General features: G+C 36.6%; 1 protein-coding gene across 17 annotated transcripts in view; it reads left to right on the top strand.

The window, feature by feature from the left end:
- Positions 1 to 15,293, top strand: part of WNK1 (WNK lysine deficient protein kinase 1) — a 149,718-nt gene that overhangs the window by 53,880 nt on the left and 80,545 nt on the right. For all 17 annotated transcript variants that reach the window (XM_088025863.1, XM_088025862.1, XM_088025860.1 and 14 more), the window contains exon 2: positions 9,324 to 9,496. In XM_088025863.1, the coding sequence (XP_087881989.1) occupies positions 9,324 to 9,496 (173 nt within the window). The remainder of the gene's footprint in view (positions 1 to 9,323; positions 9,497 to 15,293) is intronic.

Genomic DNA, 15,293 nt, shown 5'->3' with positions numbered 1-15,293 from the left:
ATATTTAAAATAGCCTCTTACAGTATAGATGTCTTATAGGCAAAATTAGATAAAAGTTAATATTTTGATAGAATTTTAAGACTGCCATTTACTGTGTTTACAAGGAAACAGGTTGTAGTTTTTTGGTGAGGAAGAAGTCCCTGTTTGAGCCTTTTTCCCCTTCTTTTTTTGTGCTTTGCTATAAATAATAGTTGGAAGCTTTTTTACAATGAGCTTTTACAAATTATTTTTAAAAATCAAAATGGCTGTGACTTTTACAAGTTGTTCATTGTATTAGACTTACAGAGACTCAGCGGCCCAATTTTAATTCTCACCTTTTTTTTTCAGTCATAGAAATTTCTTTTATTCCTGGGGAAATGCTAACTGCACATTAAGAATATACACATACTTTTTTTTTTTTTCCTTGGAAAGCACTTTCATGGATTCATTCAGTACCTGGCTGTTGAATAAGTCATTATGCTAGGTTGTCAGATATTAAAGATAAAACACTGAGAAAGCATTTTGTCACTGCTTTTAGAATAAGTCTCAGTGTAATATGACTTGTAATTAAGTGCTATAAAAGAGGCATATACATAGTTTATAAAAAGGGGTGTGTGTGTAGGGGGTATGATGACCTAGAGTAAAGGACAGTTAGGGGAGGTGTCTCTGAGGAAATGACTTGAATTGATCTTTGAAGGATGACTGGGCATTAACTAGGCAAAACAGGTTGATAGAAGGGTGTCCTAGATATAGAGGAAACAGAATGTATGAAAGACCTGTATGGGAAGAAGCATAACATGCTTAAGAATGGAAAAGGTTAGAGTGATAAATTAGGCTTGAAGAGTGGGCAAGGACCATATTATGTGGGACCTCATAGGTCACAGTGATTTTCCCATTTGTCCTAAAGGCTGTAGAAAGTTATTAAACAGTATCATGACATACAGTATTTCTTTGAATCTAAAACTCCAGTAGTGTGACACATTCTAATTTCAGATATAAGAAAAATGTGAAAAATGGTATTTCTAAAAATTATGTAGACATTCTTTAGAATTAATTAAATTGGCACTTAAAACATTCTGGCTATATATGGACAAAATGGAAAACAGATTACATAAGGGTAAGATTAGATTTGGGAAACGACTTAGTAGGTTTCAGAAGAGATCATGATGGCTTGAAATAAGGTGACACTAGAGAAAGATATAAGTAAATTACTTAGAGTTTCAGCAGAAAATTTACCAAGCCATGTGTACTTTTTTTTTTTTAAGATTTTATTTATTTGTCAGAGAGAGAGGGAGAGAGAACACAAGCAGGGGGAGTGGCAGGCAGAGGGAGAAGCAGGCTCCCCACTGAGTAAGGATCCTGGTACAGGACTTGATTCCAGGACCCTGGGGTCATGACCTGAGCCGAAGGCAGATGCTTAACCAACTGAGCCACCCAGGCATCCCAAGCTTTGTGTACTTTAAAACATTATTGAAAACTCTGAATTGTAGATTTTTTTTTTTAAGATTTTATTTATTTATTTGACAGAGAGAGACACAGTAAGAGAAGGAACACAGCAGGGGGAGTGGAAGAGGGAGAAGCAGCCTTCCTGCTGAGCAGGGAGCCTGACGCAGGGCTCGATCCCAGGACCCTGGGATCATGACCTGAGTCGAAGGCAGACACTTAACTGACTGAGCCACTCAGGCGCCTCAGTCTTTAGATTTTAAATACAATTAAATTTTAAGTAACAACATAGAATGATTTGTGTTAGTGTCATATTTCATATCTAGTAACAATTTCTGTTTAAAATTATCAGTTGAGAGAAAACACTTCACAATTGAAGGTTCAGATGTAAAGGTTTTTTTCTTTTAAACTGTCTATAAAGATTTTGTGAAAGCCCTATACAGAGAATTATTCAGACTTAAAATTAACTTCCTATTTGTACAACAGTGATTATATTTATATAACTTATATTTAAGCTATTACTCTTGAACAGTATTCTCCCTTATCCTTATTCCAAGTTTCAGCTACAGTGGTCTACTGTAAGTGATATATTTCCCAGCAGTTCTAAACTATGGGTGAATAAAATTTAAATAAAATAAGTTCAAGTTTCAAAGCTCACTGTTATTAAAGTTTGAATCTCCTCAACTCTGTTCTATATCCTGCATTTCCAAGTTTACCTTTAGCACTTTTTACAGATTCTTGTGGTCTTAAGCATTTCAAGTCTTATGTGACCAGAAGTGTGGGTATTTCATGCCCGTGATCTCATTTAATCCTTAGAGTATCCTGCTGATATGGGTTCTTCTTTTCTTATATGGTTAACTCTAGCTCGTACACAATCATGTACGCAGAATTGGGTCTTTTGTGATATGCTCTCAGAGTACCGAGTTTTTTCCTCTTCATCATACTTAATAAAATTCATGCCTCTGCCTCTTACACTGTAAAGTCTAGGATAGCAGGAACTTTGTCTCTGATGTTCATTATATCCTGTTGTCTGAGACAGGGTACCCAAATATTTATTAAAATTAAGCAAACATTTATGAAGATGTACAATAATGGCTAAAAACTAAAATGGATATTGCATGGTACAGAAGATAAGAACACTCATCAAGGGGGCTCCTGGGTGGTGCAGTTGAGCGACTCGGTTTCAGCTCTGGTGATGATCTGATGGTTGTGAGATCGAGCCCCCAGGGGGCTCCTGCGCTCAGCACGGAGTCTGCTTGGAGTTTCTCTCCCCCTGTCCCCCCCAGTACCCTGCTTGCTCTCTTTAAATAAATCTTAAAAAAAAAAATACTTATCAAGAAAATCAAGAAAGGCAGACTATACATTAAAATATAAAAAATAAACGTCAGTTAATTTTAGGTAGAACATAAATCATTTGCCTCCTGTGATTACTGTCTTCTAATTGTTTTGAGCTGGATTAGCTTCACAATTTCTTTAAAATAAGTTTTCTTAATTCAACTATGGTAAGGTTTAGTAATGTATAAGGGAGTCAACAAGTGATCTAGATTTTTCTTCTGTTTTCTATATAAATTTTCCTTAAATGAGGAACATTTAGGAATGAATGTATGGTAAATAAGATTTTTTTAAAAAGTATATTGGGAGGGGTGCCTGGGCAGTGCAGCTGGTTAAGCTTCTGACTCTTGGTTTCTCCTCAGATTGTGATCTCAAGGTCCTGACTCTTGTCAGGCTCCACGCTCAGGGTGGAGTCTGTTTAAGACTCTCTCTCCCTCCCCCCTAGAATAAATAAATAAATCTTTAAAAAAAAATGTATTGGGAAACCCTATCGTAGGTCAGTAAATGGAAAACCAAACAAGCTGAAAACTCTTCCCACTGTAAAACACCAGATACTTTGTGGAAAGTTTTTATTAAAAGAACAATAAAAACCTACCCTTTTAAGCATAACTAAGCTTGTGGGAATTTAAGGATAATCTCCAAGGTCTAAAAACTAAGAAAAAACAAAAAACCAGAGTGGGAGAAGTGTGAACTGACATGAGGACTTTTCTGGGACAGTTGCCAATCTTGTTAATAACTAAGAGGCATGGTTTTACCATCTGTCTAATGATAGATGAAGTCTTAAGCCCAAGCAGTTACTGGAATTGAGATGCAATGAAGTTGTTCCTTGAAGAGAGCTACACCTTTAATGAAAATACAGACTAGAGAAAAATTCCCTTTTTTTTTTTTAAGATTTTATTTATTTATTTGAGAGAGAGAGAGAGAGGGCACAAACAGGGGGAGAGGCAGAGGCAGAGGCAGAGGCAGAGGCAGAGGCTGAGGCAGAGGCTGAGGCTGAGGCTGAGGGAGATGCGGCTCAATCCCAGAACCTGGAGATCATGACCTGAGCTGAAGGCAAACGCTCAACCATGTGAGCCACTCAGGTGCCCCAAATTCCCTTTCTAAGACAGGAAAAGACAAGCTTCTTCAGGTCAGGTGAAAGAAAAGTTAACCCTTGAAATTTATAAACAAGGACCTGTATTCACACAGGTGATTTTGATTTTGAACTGATTGCATGGAATTTGAACTGACTGCATGGAGTTAATGGCCAAGGCTAGTAATGCCCCTAGGGCACTAGACCTAAACAAACTCCAAACCGTCTACAGGGATACACCTGTAACTGAGGATATTCCAACAGACAAATCACAGTTTAAGATAATCGTTTTATTCAGTATTGTAAATCACATGAAGAAACAAACCACCACAAGTGAGTCAAAACAGTAGGTAAAATTAAAGCCCCAGTAACTCAGATAAAAGATTGAATTGAGCCTTTAAGGTAAGTTATTTTAAAAAAGTTAAAGGACTAAAAACATCATGTTAGTGTTGGAGGGGGGTAGTGAATGACTGATTTTTTTTTTTCTTTTAAAGATTTTATTTATTTATTTGAGAGAGAGAGCATGAGAGGGGGTTGGGTCAGAGGGAGAAGCAGACTCCCCGCTGAGCAGGGAGCCCGATGCGGGACTTGATCCCGGGACTCCAGGATCATGACCTGAGCCGAAGGCAGTCGCTGAACCAACTGAGCCACCCAGGCGCCCTGAATGACTGATTTAATAAAGACCTGAAAAGAGATTCAAGAAATGAAAATGCATTGCAATTAAAAACTAAATGACGAGTGCTACTTTCCTCAGTTATCTGCCTTTAGATAGTTTGACTTTATCTGTTCTCTCCAGAACAGGAACATTTTAGGAGGATAATCCAGGACAAAAAAGCTCTGCTGCCATAGATCTGAGTGTCAGTGGACAGGTTATATGACTTGTGGATGACTGTAGCCCCTAGTTGAGAGTGGGAATAGAAGTGATTAAGGGCTGTGAAAGGGGGGCTTTTATGGAACTTTGAGAGAAGCCAAGCTTGCAGTGATAATTTGGAGATGGAGCAGGACTCCGGAATAGAGGAAATTCCAAGGAAGGTGCTGGGAAAACTTATATGTTCATGAAGCAGGGAATGGGGGGAGGCTGGAGGGGTTCTTTGCAAATTGAGCTGATAGTTATCATGTCTCATTCAAAACCCATGTGTTAGGGTTGCCACTGAATGGGGAGGGACATTCCTTTCTCCAGGCATTGGGCCTGGTGAAATGGCAGCAGAATTCCTTCCCCACTGAAGCAGTTAGGTGCCGAGCCTTTTTGTTCTTTTTTCCCTCCTTGCTTTGTTTATGATATTAGTGAGGAGAGTAGGGGCTGGAGTGGTGACTTTGAGTTCCTTTTATCACACGCTTTGGTGGGTACTTTTGGTGACAGACTGACAATTTTGTTTTATTTTCTTTGTGGATGTCCAAATATTTGCCCCTCTTACCTATATACCTAGCCCTCCAAGACTTGTATGTTCAGTTGGAAGTGTTCATCTGGTTTGTGTTCATTCATCTCTTACTTCTGGAGCAGGGAGGGAGACCTGGCCACATGTCTTTTGCATCCCTTCCTCCTTTGGACTATTTGTTTGTTTGTTTGTTTGACAGAGAGAGAGAGAGACACAGCAAGAGAGGGAACACAAGCAGGGGGAGTGGGAGAGGGAGAAGCAGGCTTCCCGCGGAGCAGGGAGCCCGATGGAGGGCTGGATCCCATGACCCTGGGATCATGACCTGAGCCGAAGGCAGACGCTTAACAGCTGAGCCACTCAGGTACCCCATCTTTTGGATGTTAAAGTTTGATTAATTAAAAAAAAATTTAAAAGAGGTAATAAGCAGTTCAGATATAATGACTCAAGAGAGACTTAGTGAACAAGAAGGTAGATCTGAGAACATTGCCCAGAAGGTATAAGAAATGGAAAATGAGAGAGAAGTTAAGATAGGAAGGATAGAGTAAGGTTGTGTATGTGCACACACACACATACACACATAACACATAAATCTTATAAAGAAGAGAAAGGGAAATAGGAGGAGGCAATTTTCAAAGAGATAATAATTGAGAATTCTCTGACTTGAAGACAAATACTTGAAACTTTTGGCTTAGAAACACAGCCCCATTATATATACATAAAACTAGGTGCATGGTACTGAAAGTGCAGAACACAATTAAAAAAAAAGTCTTTGGAACAACTAGAGAGAAAATACAGATAAATTTACAAAGGAGAACATTTATACTGACAGCTGCAGTGGACACCAGAACACCACAAAACAGTATCTTGAAAATGCTGGAAGAAAAATAAGCCAGCCTGGAATTCTACGTCCATCTAAACTATCATTCAAGAGTGATGATGAAGTAAATATTTCAAACAACCTAGGATTATACCACTAAAAGAATGTTTACTGAAAGAATTTTGAAAAATATATTTCACAGAAGAAAAATGAACCCAGATAAAGAGAATAAGGAGCAAAATGGAAAGGTGAACAAAAAGATACGTGGGTATATATAAGTAAGCATATACTGTTAAATAACAATTATAATGTTATCTTAAGGAGCAGTAGGATAAGAGGGAGCTAAAGTATTAGGGAAATAATGTATAAGATGGGGAGGGATGATGAGAATACTGTTTTTTAGTGGTATGTAAATTTACAATAAATCTTTTAAAAATTAATATATGCAGTTTAGGAAAAAGTTGTTGAACAGATTGTACAGTCTCCATATCATTACAAATTATATGCCTTTAATTAAAATTCTTGATAATATTCTGATAGTTTTAGTTGGCTTGTGCTGTATTTCTACGTTATAAAAATAAAAGTCTTCTTATTGGAAAAACAAATAACCAAGATAATTTAGAAAATAAGTTGAGGAAGGTGTTATAGGAAGTGGTTCTACCAAGAATGAATATTCTAAAAGTATAACAATTAAGAAAGTGTGGTATTAGTGCAGAATAGACAGACCATTGGAATAGAATATAGAATCCAGAAATAGAATTACACTTATATGGGAAGGGTGGATTGTTCATCAAATGGTATTATTAGTTGATATAGAAAAAAACAGCCAATCCTTCTTTTATCCAACCAAATAAATTCCTCAACGGATAAATTCCCAAGTATGGCAAACAAAACGTTTATATTTTAAAAAGGAAAAGAAAAGGTATGGCCTCAGTGTCTGGAAGAATTACTGAATAGATAAAGCCCACCTACCATAAAGTAAAAGATTAATTGAACTACAGTGAAATAAAAATACCAAAATCAAAAGACATCATAAGCAAGGTGGTGAAGACACAAACCACAAATTGAGGACACATTTGTAACATAAAATTAATAAAGGATTTGTATCCAGAATATATTGAGAACTTCTACAAAAAAGGAAAACAAATGATAAGATTAGGCATCTCACTGAAGAAGAATCTCAAGTAGCCTGCAAAGAAAACAAAAACTTTTTTTCATTCTTGCCTCTAAAAATGTAAATTAAACAACAGGATATGAGTTTACACCCATCATATTGATAAAAAGTTAGTGTCTGATAATACCAATTACTGGTGACCCTGTGTAGCAGTGGAAACCTTCATACAATGCTAGTAAGAGAGTACATTGGTATAGTCCCCTTGAAAAGCAAGTTTGTTGATAGCTATGAAAATTGAATGTGTGGGGCGCCTGGGTGGCTCAGTTGGTCAAGCGTCTGCCTTCAGCTCAGGTCATGATCTCAGGGTCCTGGGATTGAGCCCCGCATTGGGCTCCCTGCTCAACGGGGAGCCTGCTTCTCCCTCTCCCATTCCTCCTGCTTGTGCTCTCTCTCTGTCAAATAAATAAAATCTTAAGAAAAATTGAAGGTGCCTTTTTCTTATGATTCAGTAATTCTCAACATGATCCTAATAGATGTTCTTAGTATTTTTTTGTGCCTCATATCTCTTTTGAAGGCTACAGTAGTGTTTTAAGTCTATACAGTAAAATACATAGGATTATAATGGAAACTAAATATACTAAAATAGTTACAAAAATTTTAAAATTTATGATATAGTATGCATTGTTAGTGTATATAATCAGATCAACTGAAAGATCTAATAACTGTCAATTTCAAAGTAATGATTAATGTAAATGATATTTTGAGACAATCTATAATCACTGTTACGTGATATCAAAATATCTAGGGCTGTTGGTGACAAAAATCACAAGGGTTACTGAATACTCTCAGGTATATATATTCATAATTGATGTATGGGCTTATTTCTAGATTTCCAATGCTATTCCTTTGATCTAAATATCTATCCTCGTGCCAGTACCACAGTGTTTTGATTACTGTAGCTTTGTAACAAGAACCTGTGTCCTAGAGACACATTTAAATGTATATCCAAGGAGATTAATAGTGTAACACCACTGCAGTATTGTAGTAGCAAAAAATGGGGAATAGCCTAAGGATTAATCAATAGGAGATGATATAAATTGTGATATATTTAGGTAACAGGTAACTGTGTAACAGTGACTATGAATAAAACCAAGTTACAATAATATGGTAGGTACCTTACAGTGTCTCCTTATATATCATCACAGGCGATCTCAAACAATATCGAGTGAAAAAAACAAGCTTTCTGAGTGAAAAAAAACAAGCTTTCAAAGAAAACATACCAAAGTGTAAAAACCTATATGACAGTGGTATGTCCAAATTCAGTCTAGTAGTTACTCAAGGATAAGGAGTAGTGATGGGAAGGACAATCTTGTTACATTAGGGGGCTTTTAATTATGTCTATAATGTTTATTTAACTGTGTGATGGACACATTGTATGACTGGAATCTTTTGTTAAAATATGTATTGCATGATTTGACAGAATATTAATAAGACAGAGACAGTTTCAGTTTTAATATACAGAATAATTTGGAGCTTGTGTATATGGGACCTTGTCAAGGGAAGATCAGCAAATTAAGTGCTTTCCCCCAGTTCATCTCAGAGAAGTGAATTAACCTAAGAATTGGCAGGCACTTTAAACATGATGAAAGCATACCTAGAGGATTATTTAATATATTCATAAAGAAAATTCTAATCAAAGACAGAACTAGAATTTGTATTTAGATCTTTTTGCCTCCAAAATCTCATACTTGTTCCATATTGTTAAATTGCATATATTGCATAGCAATAAATGACATATTTTAGAAGTGGTAAGTTAACTGTACCCACAAAATGATACTGTATCTGAGGCATATGTTAACATAAAGACATTGAAATAATCTCAAGCATGACATTATAATCCAGTTTTCTTAAATATACTTTAGCCTGTTCTCACACTCATGAAAGGCTGAAGAAATTAGTAACTTTAATGTTACAGCATTCCTGGTTTATTGATCATTATAATTTAGTATATGTTTGGCATTTGAATTTATTTTTGTGGGTTTTTCTATTTGAACTATTTTATTTAAATATAATTAGCAGATAGTGCTATATTAGTTTCAGGTGTGCAGTATGATCTTAACAGCATTTAAATTTGTGTGACTTGGTGTTCTGTTATTTTAAACCACATTCTGTTTTGGTTCTTGACTTTAGGATCGAAAATTAACAAAGTCTGAGAGGCAGAGATTTAAAGAAGAGGCTGAAATGTTAAAGGGCCTTCAGCATCCCAATATTGTTCGATTCTATGATTCCTGGGAGTCCACAGTAAAAGGAAAGAAGTGCATTGTTTTGGTGACTGAACTTATGACATCTGGAACACTTAAAACGTAAGTCTGTCAATGTTATAAAAGTTGACCAAGAAGTATGAAAGAACTTGAATTGTCTCATGTCGTATTTTATCAGTCCTGCTTTTGTTGCCCAGCATACCAAGGAGGGAACAATTCCTCCAATTCTTGGTAGCACATTTTCCTGCCCACTAAGTCCTCTGGTTTATAAAATGATTTGATAATTATTTAATGGTAATATTAAAATAAGTTATTACAGAATAAACCTAGTTCTTTTAAATCATGTTGCTTTGCAGTTCTAAAATTGAGTGGCTGAGGGATCACGAAATCATATGACAATGTAGCCCTCTAGTGGTTAAAATGAGGTTGAAGCTTATTGAGAGGCTTTCTCCATTTACTTTATCGCCGTGTATTGGACAGTTTTTGCCACATCTATGCAACTGTTATGTCACATTGAAATTGTACTGTGACAGTTATTACTACATAAATCCGTTTGCCATAGTATCAGAAATTAAAGCCGAAATAGCTAGACTCGTCGTTTCTTTCAGGAGAACAGGTCAAATGCAGAAATTTCTTGTTCTCCATTTGAACAATTCCCAACAAGGAATTCCCTTTCCCTAAAAGAGTTTTAAAGTAAGAATGGGAGTTTGCTTTTGAAATCCCAGGTCTCTCAGATTACCTATACTCAGAGAGGAAACTACAGTTGACCCTTGAACAACGTGGGGGTTAGGGGCAATTGACCCTCCATCTTGTTGAAAATCCAAGTATAACTTTTGAATTCCTCAGACTTAATTACTTATTAGCCTACTGTTGACTGGAAGCCTTACTGATAACATAAATGGTTGATTAACATGTATTTGTATATTATATGTATTATATACTGTATTCTTATAATAAAGTAAGCTAGAGAAAATAAAATTAGGAGAAAATACATTTACAGTACTATACTGTAAAAAGTCTGCATGTAAGTAAACCCAGACAGTTCAAACCTGTGTTGTTCAAGGGTCAAAGGTAGTATAAATTATATGGTTTAAATTTTCTGTTGTGGAGGAATTGGACTTTTAAAAATTGTCTCATTAGTATGTATTCATTCCTTACTACTTTCTTTAATTAATACTACTGAGCTAATTCATCCCAAATCTTTGAAACAGTTTTGTATCTCCTGGATATAATGACTTACATGTGCTCTTGGATGCTCAAGATGAACACATTGGAAAGCCAACGGATTATTTCCCTCCTGCAAATTCTAGTTTCCCCACCTAGCTTCTCCAGTATTTATGGCAACACCTTTATCCTAGTCATCCAAGCTGATTGCTATATGTCTGTTTCTTCCATTAGATTGTGATCGCTAGCACTATGCCCGAAATTTAGTATTTGAATAAATTAAGGAAAATTGTGCAGTAGTAGTTGTGTGTATATCTGTACCTTGAGATTCTTTTCACCAGTTTGGATACTTTAGTGGGCTGTCAATAATCTGTCAGGTATACCCTACAAGAGTACCCTATGACAGTTTATTCATTTTAAAAAGTTTATTGAGGGACTTTTGGTAACATAGTAGGCTAAGCCTCTGTGGAATTGTCCCTTAGTTGGTGGAGCACACAACTCTTGATCCTCAGGATCATGAGTTCTAGCCCCATGTTGGGTGTAGGGATTACTTTAAAAAAAAAGTTCAGGTGTAATTAGAAAAGATCCAAAGAATTTTTAGAAATAAGAATAAATACTTTAAAACTTCATTGATTAGGTTAAACAGCAAACTAGATTGAACTGAAAAGAATAAATATGAAGATCAGAAAGCAAAAAGAACGCGAGACATGGAGTGAGAAGACATTAGATTTAATTATCATTCTAGGAGGAAAGAATCAAGAGAATGATGAAAGACTTGATGTGTATATAGTTCTAAGCAAATAGATTTATTTAAAAAAAAGATTTTTAAAATTTATTTGACAGAGAGCACAAGCAGGGGGAGTGGCAGGCAGAGAGAGAAGCAGGCTCCCTGCTCAGCAGGGAGCCCGATGCCCTGGATCCCAGGACCCCAGGATCATGACCTGAGCCGAAAGCAGATGCTTAACCGACTGAGTCACCCAGGCACACACCCCCCCCCCCAGCAAATAGATTTAAAACAAATCCATATTCTTGTATAGTTAAATATGACTTTTATACAGCCATTAAAGCAAGTCCTATAAGCTGCTTCTTGTTAATACTTTGTTAGCAATTCAAATGAGTAGCAGGACATTAAGTTGGTTTTCTTCACAGTACTTGATAAAGACTGTAACAAACGAAGAACCAAATCCATATTCATACCTGGAAGAATACAGAATAATTAGGAATATTTGTAGCATTTAGAGAGGCAAATGGAGCGAAAGGGATGGGAATTGGTTCCAACATACATGCTTTTTGGACTTTTTAAGTTTCTACCTTTGTTCCACATATTTATTAATACTTAAATTGAAACAAACACACATACCTGAAAAATAATATGGGTTAGAAAATTTGATTCAGGAAATATAAATAAAGCTAGATTTTTTTTAATTGAGATGAAATGTACAGAACATAAAATTAACATTTTTATTTATTTTTATTTTTTTAAAGATTTTATTTATTTATTTGACAGAGAGAGAGAGTGAGAGCAGGAACACAACAAGCAGGGCGAGTGGGAGAGGGAGAAGCAGGCTTCCCGCGGAGCAGGGAGCCCAATGTGGGACTCGATCCCAGGACCCTGGGATCATGACCTGAGCCGAAGGCAGATGCCTAACGACTGAGCCACCCAGGCGCCCTAAAATTAACATTTTTAAAGTGTACAATTCAGTGGCATTTTGTACCTAGACAATGTTGTATATAACCACTATGTAATCTCTCAAGTTCTTAAACATTTTCCTCACCTCAAAGGAACACTGTACTCATTAAGTAGTTATTCTCTATTTTCCTTCCCATGCGGTGTATTTACTCTTTAATTGCCCACCATCTAAGTTCTTGGCATTTTTCTTTCTAAGCTTAAAGTTCTCTTTTCCCATCATTTCTGTTTCTGAGCCTCAGAGCTAAGGGAACAGGAGAGTTAATAGAAAGAGCACTAGGGCACCTGGGTGGCTCAGATGGTTAAGCGTCTGCCTTCGGCTCAGGTCATGATCCCAGGGTCCTGGGATCAAGTCCCACATCGGGCTCCAAGCTCAGCACAGAGCCTGCTTCACCCTCTCCCTCTGCCCGCTGCTTCCCCTACTTGTACACACTCTCTCTGTCAAAAATAAATAAAATCTTCAAAAAAAAAAACAAAAATAGAGCACTAGACAGAGTAGGAGTGATGAGTTCTACTCCTAGCTCTGTTTCTGCCCAACTGTGATTTGGGGCAAGTAGCTCCCCATGTCGGCCTCAGTTCTCCATGTGCAAGATGAGGAATTGTACTGAACTCTAGGATTTATGGATAGGAATTTTTTCTGTGATAAAAAAAACATAGCAGGGCATCTGGGTGGCTCAGCCAGTTAAGTGTCTGCCTTCGGCTCAGGTCATGATTTCAGGGTCCTGGGATCCCTGTCAGGCTTCCTGCTCAGCGGGGAGGCTACTTCTTTCTCCCTCTACCTCTGCCCCTCTGCCCCTCCCCCAACTTGTGCTGTCTCTCTCACTCTCTCCCTCTCTCTCAAATAGAATCTTAAAAAGAAAAACATACAGCATAAAATTTGCCATCTTAATCATTTTTAAGTGTGCAGCTCAGTAATGTTAAGTATATTCACATTGCTGTGCAACCATTTTTCAGCACTCTTCAGTCCTACAAACTGAAACACATTAAACAACTCCCCATTTCCCCCTTATCCCAGCCCTTGGCAACCACTAACTGCTTTTTGTCTCTGGTTTTATCTGATCAAGATATTTCATATAAATGGAGTCATAAAATAATGGGGCCTTTTGTGTTTGGCTTTCACTTAGCATAATGTTTTCAAGGTTCACGATGTTGCACATATTAGTACTTCATTCCTTTTTATGACTACATAATGTTTTGTTTCATGGATATACCACAACCATTCCTTTGTTTATAGACATTTGATTTGTTTCCACCTTTTGGCTATCATTAGTAGTCCTGCTGTAAGTATTTGTGTATAAGTTTTTGAGTATATACTTTCATTTCTTTTGGATGTATGCCTACAAGTGGAATTGCTAAGTCATGGTAATTCTATGTTTAACTCTTTGAGGAACCACCAAACTGTTTTCCACAGTGACTGAACCATTTTACATTTCCACCAACAATCTATGAGTTTCAATTTCTCCACATCCTTGCCAACAGTTGTTTATTATTTTCATAGCCATCCTACCAAGTGTGACATAGCATCTCATTGTGAGTTTTGATTTGCATTTTCCTAGTGTCTAATGATGTTGAGCATCTTGTCATGTGCGTGTTGGTCATTTATCTATCTTTGGAGAAATGTCTATTCCATCATGTCTTTGGACAAATCTCTGTTCAAGTTCTTTGCCCATTTTTAATTTTTTGTATTATTGTTGAGTTGTAAGAGTTTTTTATATATTCTGTAAGCCTTTCTTAAATACATGATTTGCAAATATTGTCTCCCATTCTGTAGGTTGTCTTTTTACTTCCTTAATAATGTCCTGTGATGTATAAAGTTTTTAATGGTGATGAAGTCCAATTTACTTGTTTTTTCTTATTGCTAGTACTTTTGGTGTTGTATCTAAGAATCTATTGCCAAAACCAAGATTGCACAGATTTACCCCTAAGTTTTCTTCTAAAACTTCTACAGGTTTGTCCCTTATATTTACATTTGTTTCAGTTTGAGTAAACTTGTGTGTGTGTGTGAGGTGTGGGACCCAACTTCATTCTATTGCATAGGGATGTCCAGTTATCCAGCATTGTTTGTTGAAGGGCCTGTTCTATCCCTATTGAATGGTCTTGGTACTCTTGTCAAAAATCATTTAACCATAGACGTATGGGTTTATTTCTGGACTCTTGATACTATGCTGTTAGTCTGTATATCTGTCCCTAGCCAGTACCACACTGTTTTGATTACTGTAGCTTTGTAATATGTTTTCAAGTTGGGAAGTGCGTGTTCTCCAATTTTGTTCTTCTTTTTCAATATTGTTTTGGCTAGGGGTGCCTGGGTGGCTCAGTCAGTTAAGGGTCTGCCTTCAGCTCAGGTCATGATCCCAGGGTCCTGGGATCAAGTCCTGCTTCGGGCTCCTTGCTCAACCAAGAGCCTGCTTCTCCCTCTCCCTCTGCTACTCCCCTGCTTGTGCTTTCTCTCTCTCTGTAAAATGAATAAATAAAATCTTTTAAAAAAAATACTGTTTTGGCTATTTGAGGTCCCTGCAATTCCATGTGAATTTGAGAATTAGTTTTCCATTTCTGCAAGAAGGCTGATAGAATTTTGATAGTATCTGCAGATAGAATCAAATATATTTATATATGCATTGAATCTGTAGGTCACTTTGGGTAGTACTGCCATCTAACTAACTATATTAAGTTTTCCAATCCATGTGACAAGATGTTTTTACATTTTATTTAATTTTTCAACAGTTCTCTAGTTTCTAATGTATAGACCTTTCACCTCCTTGGTTAAATTTATTCCAATGCATTTTATTCTTTGGGATGCTTTTGCAAAATGGAATTGTTTTCTTAATTTCCTTTTCAGGTTGTTAATTGTTGGTGTATGGAACACAACTAATTTGTGTATGTTGATCTTGCAGTCTTGCAATAAAACATGAATTGTTTTATTAACTCTAGTTGTGAGTGTGTGTGTGTTCTTTGGTATTTTCTTTATATAGGATTTTGGCATCTACAAATATAGTTTTACTTCCTTTCCAATTTGTATACTTTTATTTCTTTTTCTTGCTTAGTTGCTCT

The sequence above is a fragment of the Eumetopias jubatus genome, unplaced genomic scaffold (assembly GCF_037043125.1).
Source record: "Eumetopias jubatus isolate StellerSeaLion01/CBP00866 unplaced genomic scaffold, mEumJub1_p1.0 scaffold_8, whole genome shotgun sequence".
Lineage (NCBI taxonomy): Eukaryota > Metazoa > Chordata > Mammalia > Carnivora > Otariidae > Eumetopias > Eumetopias jubatus.
The sequence above is the reverse complement of the archived record's forward strand: the minus strand, read 5'-3'. Positions and strand labels throughout refer to the sequence as shown.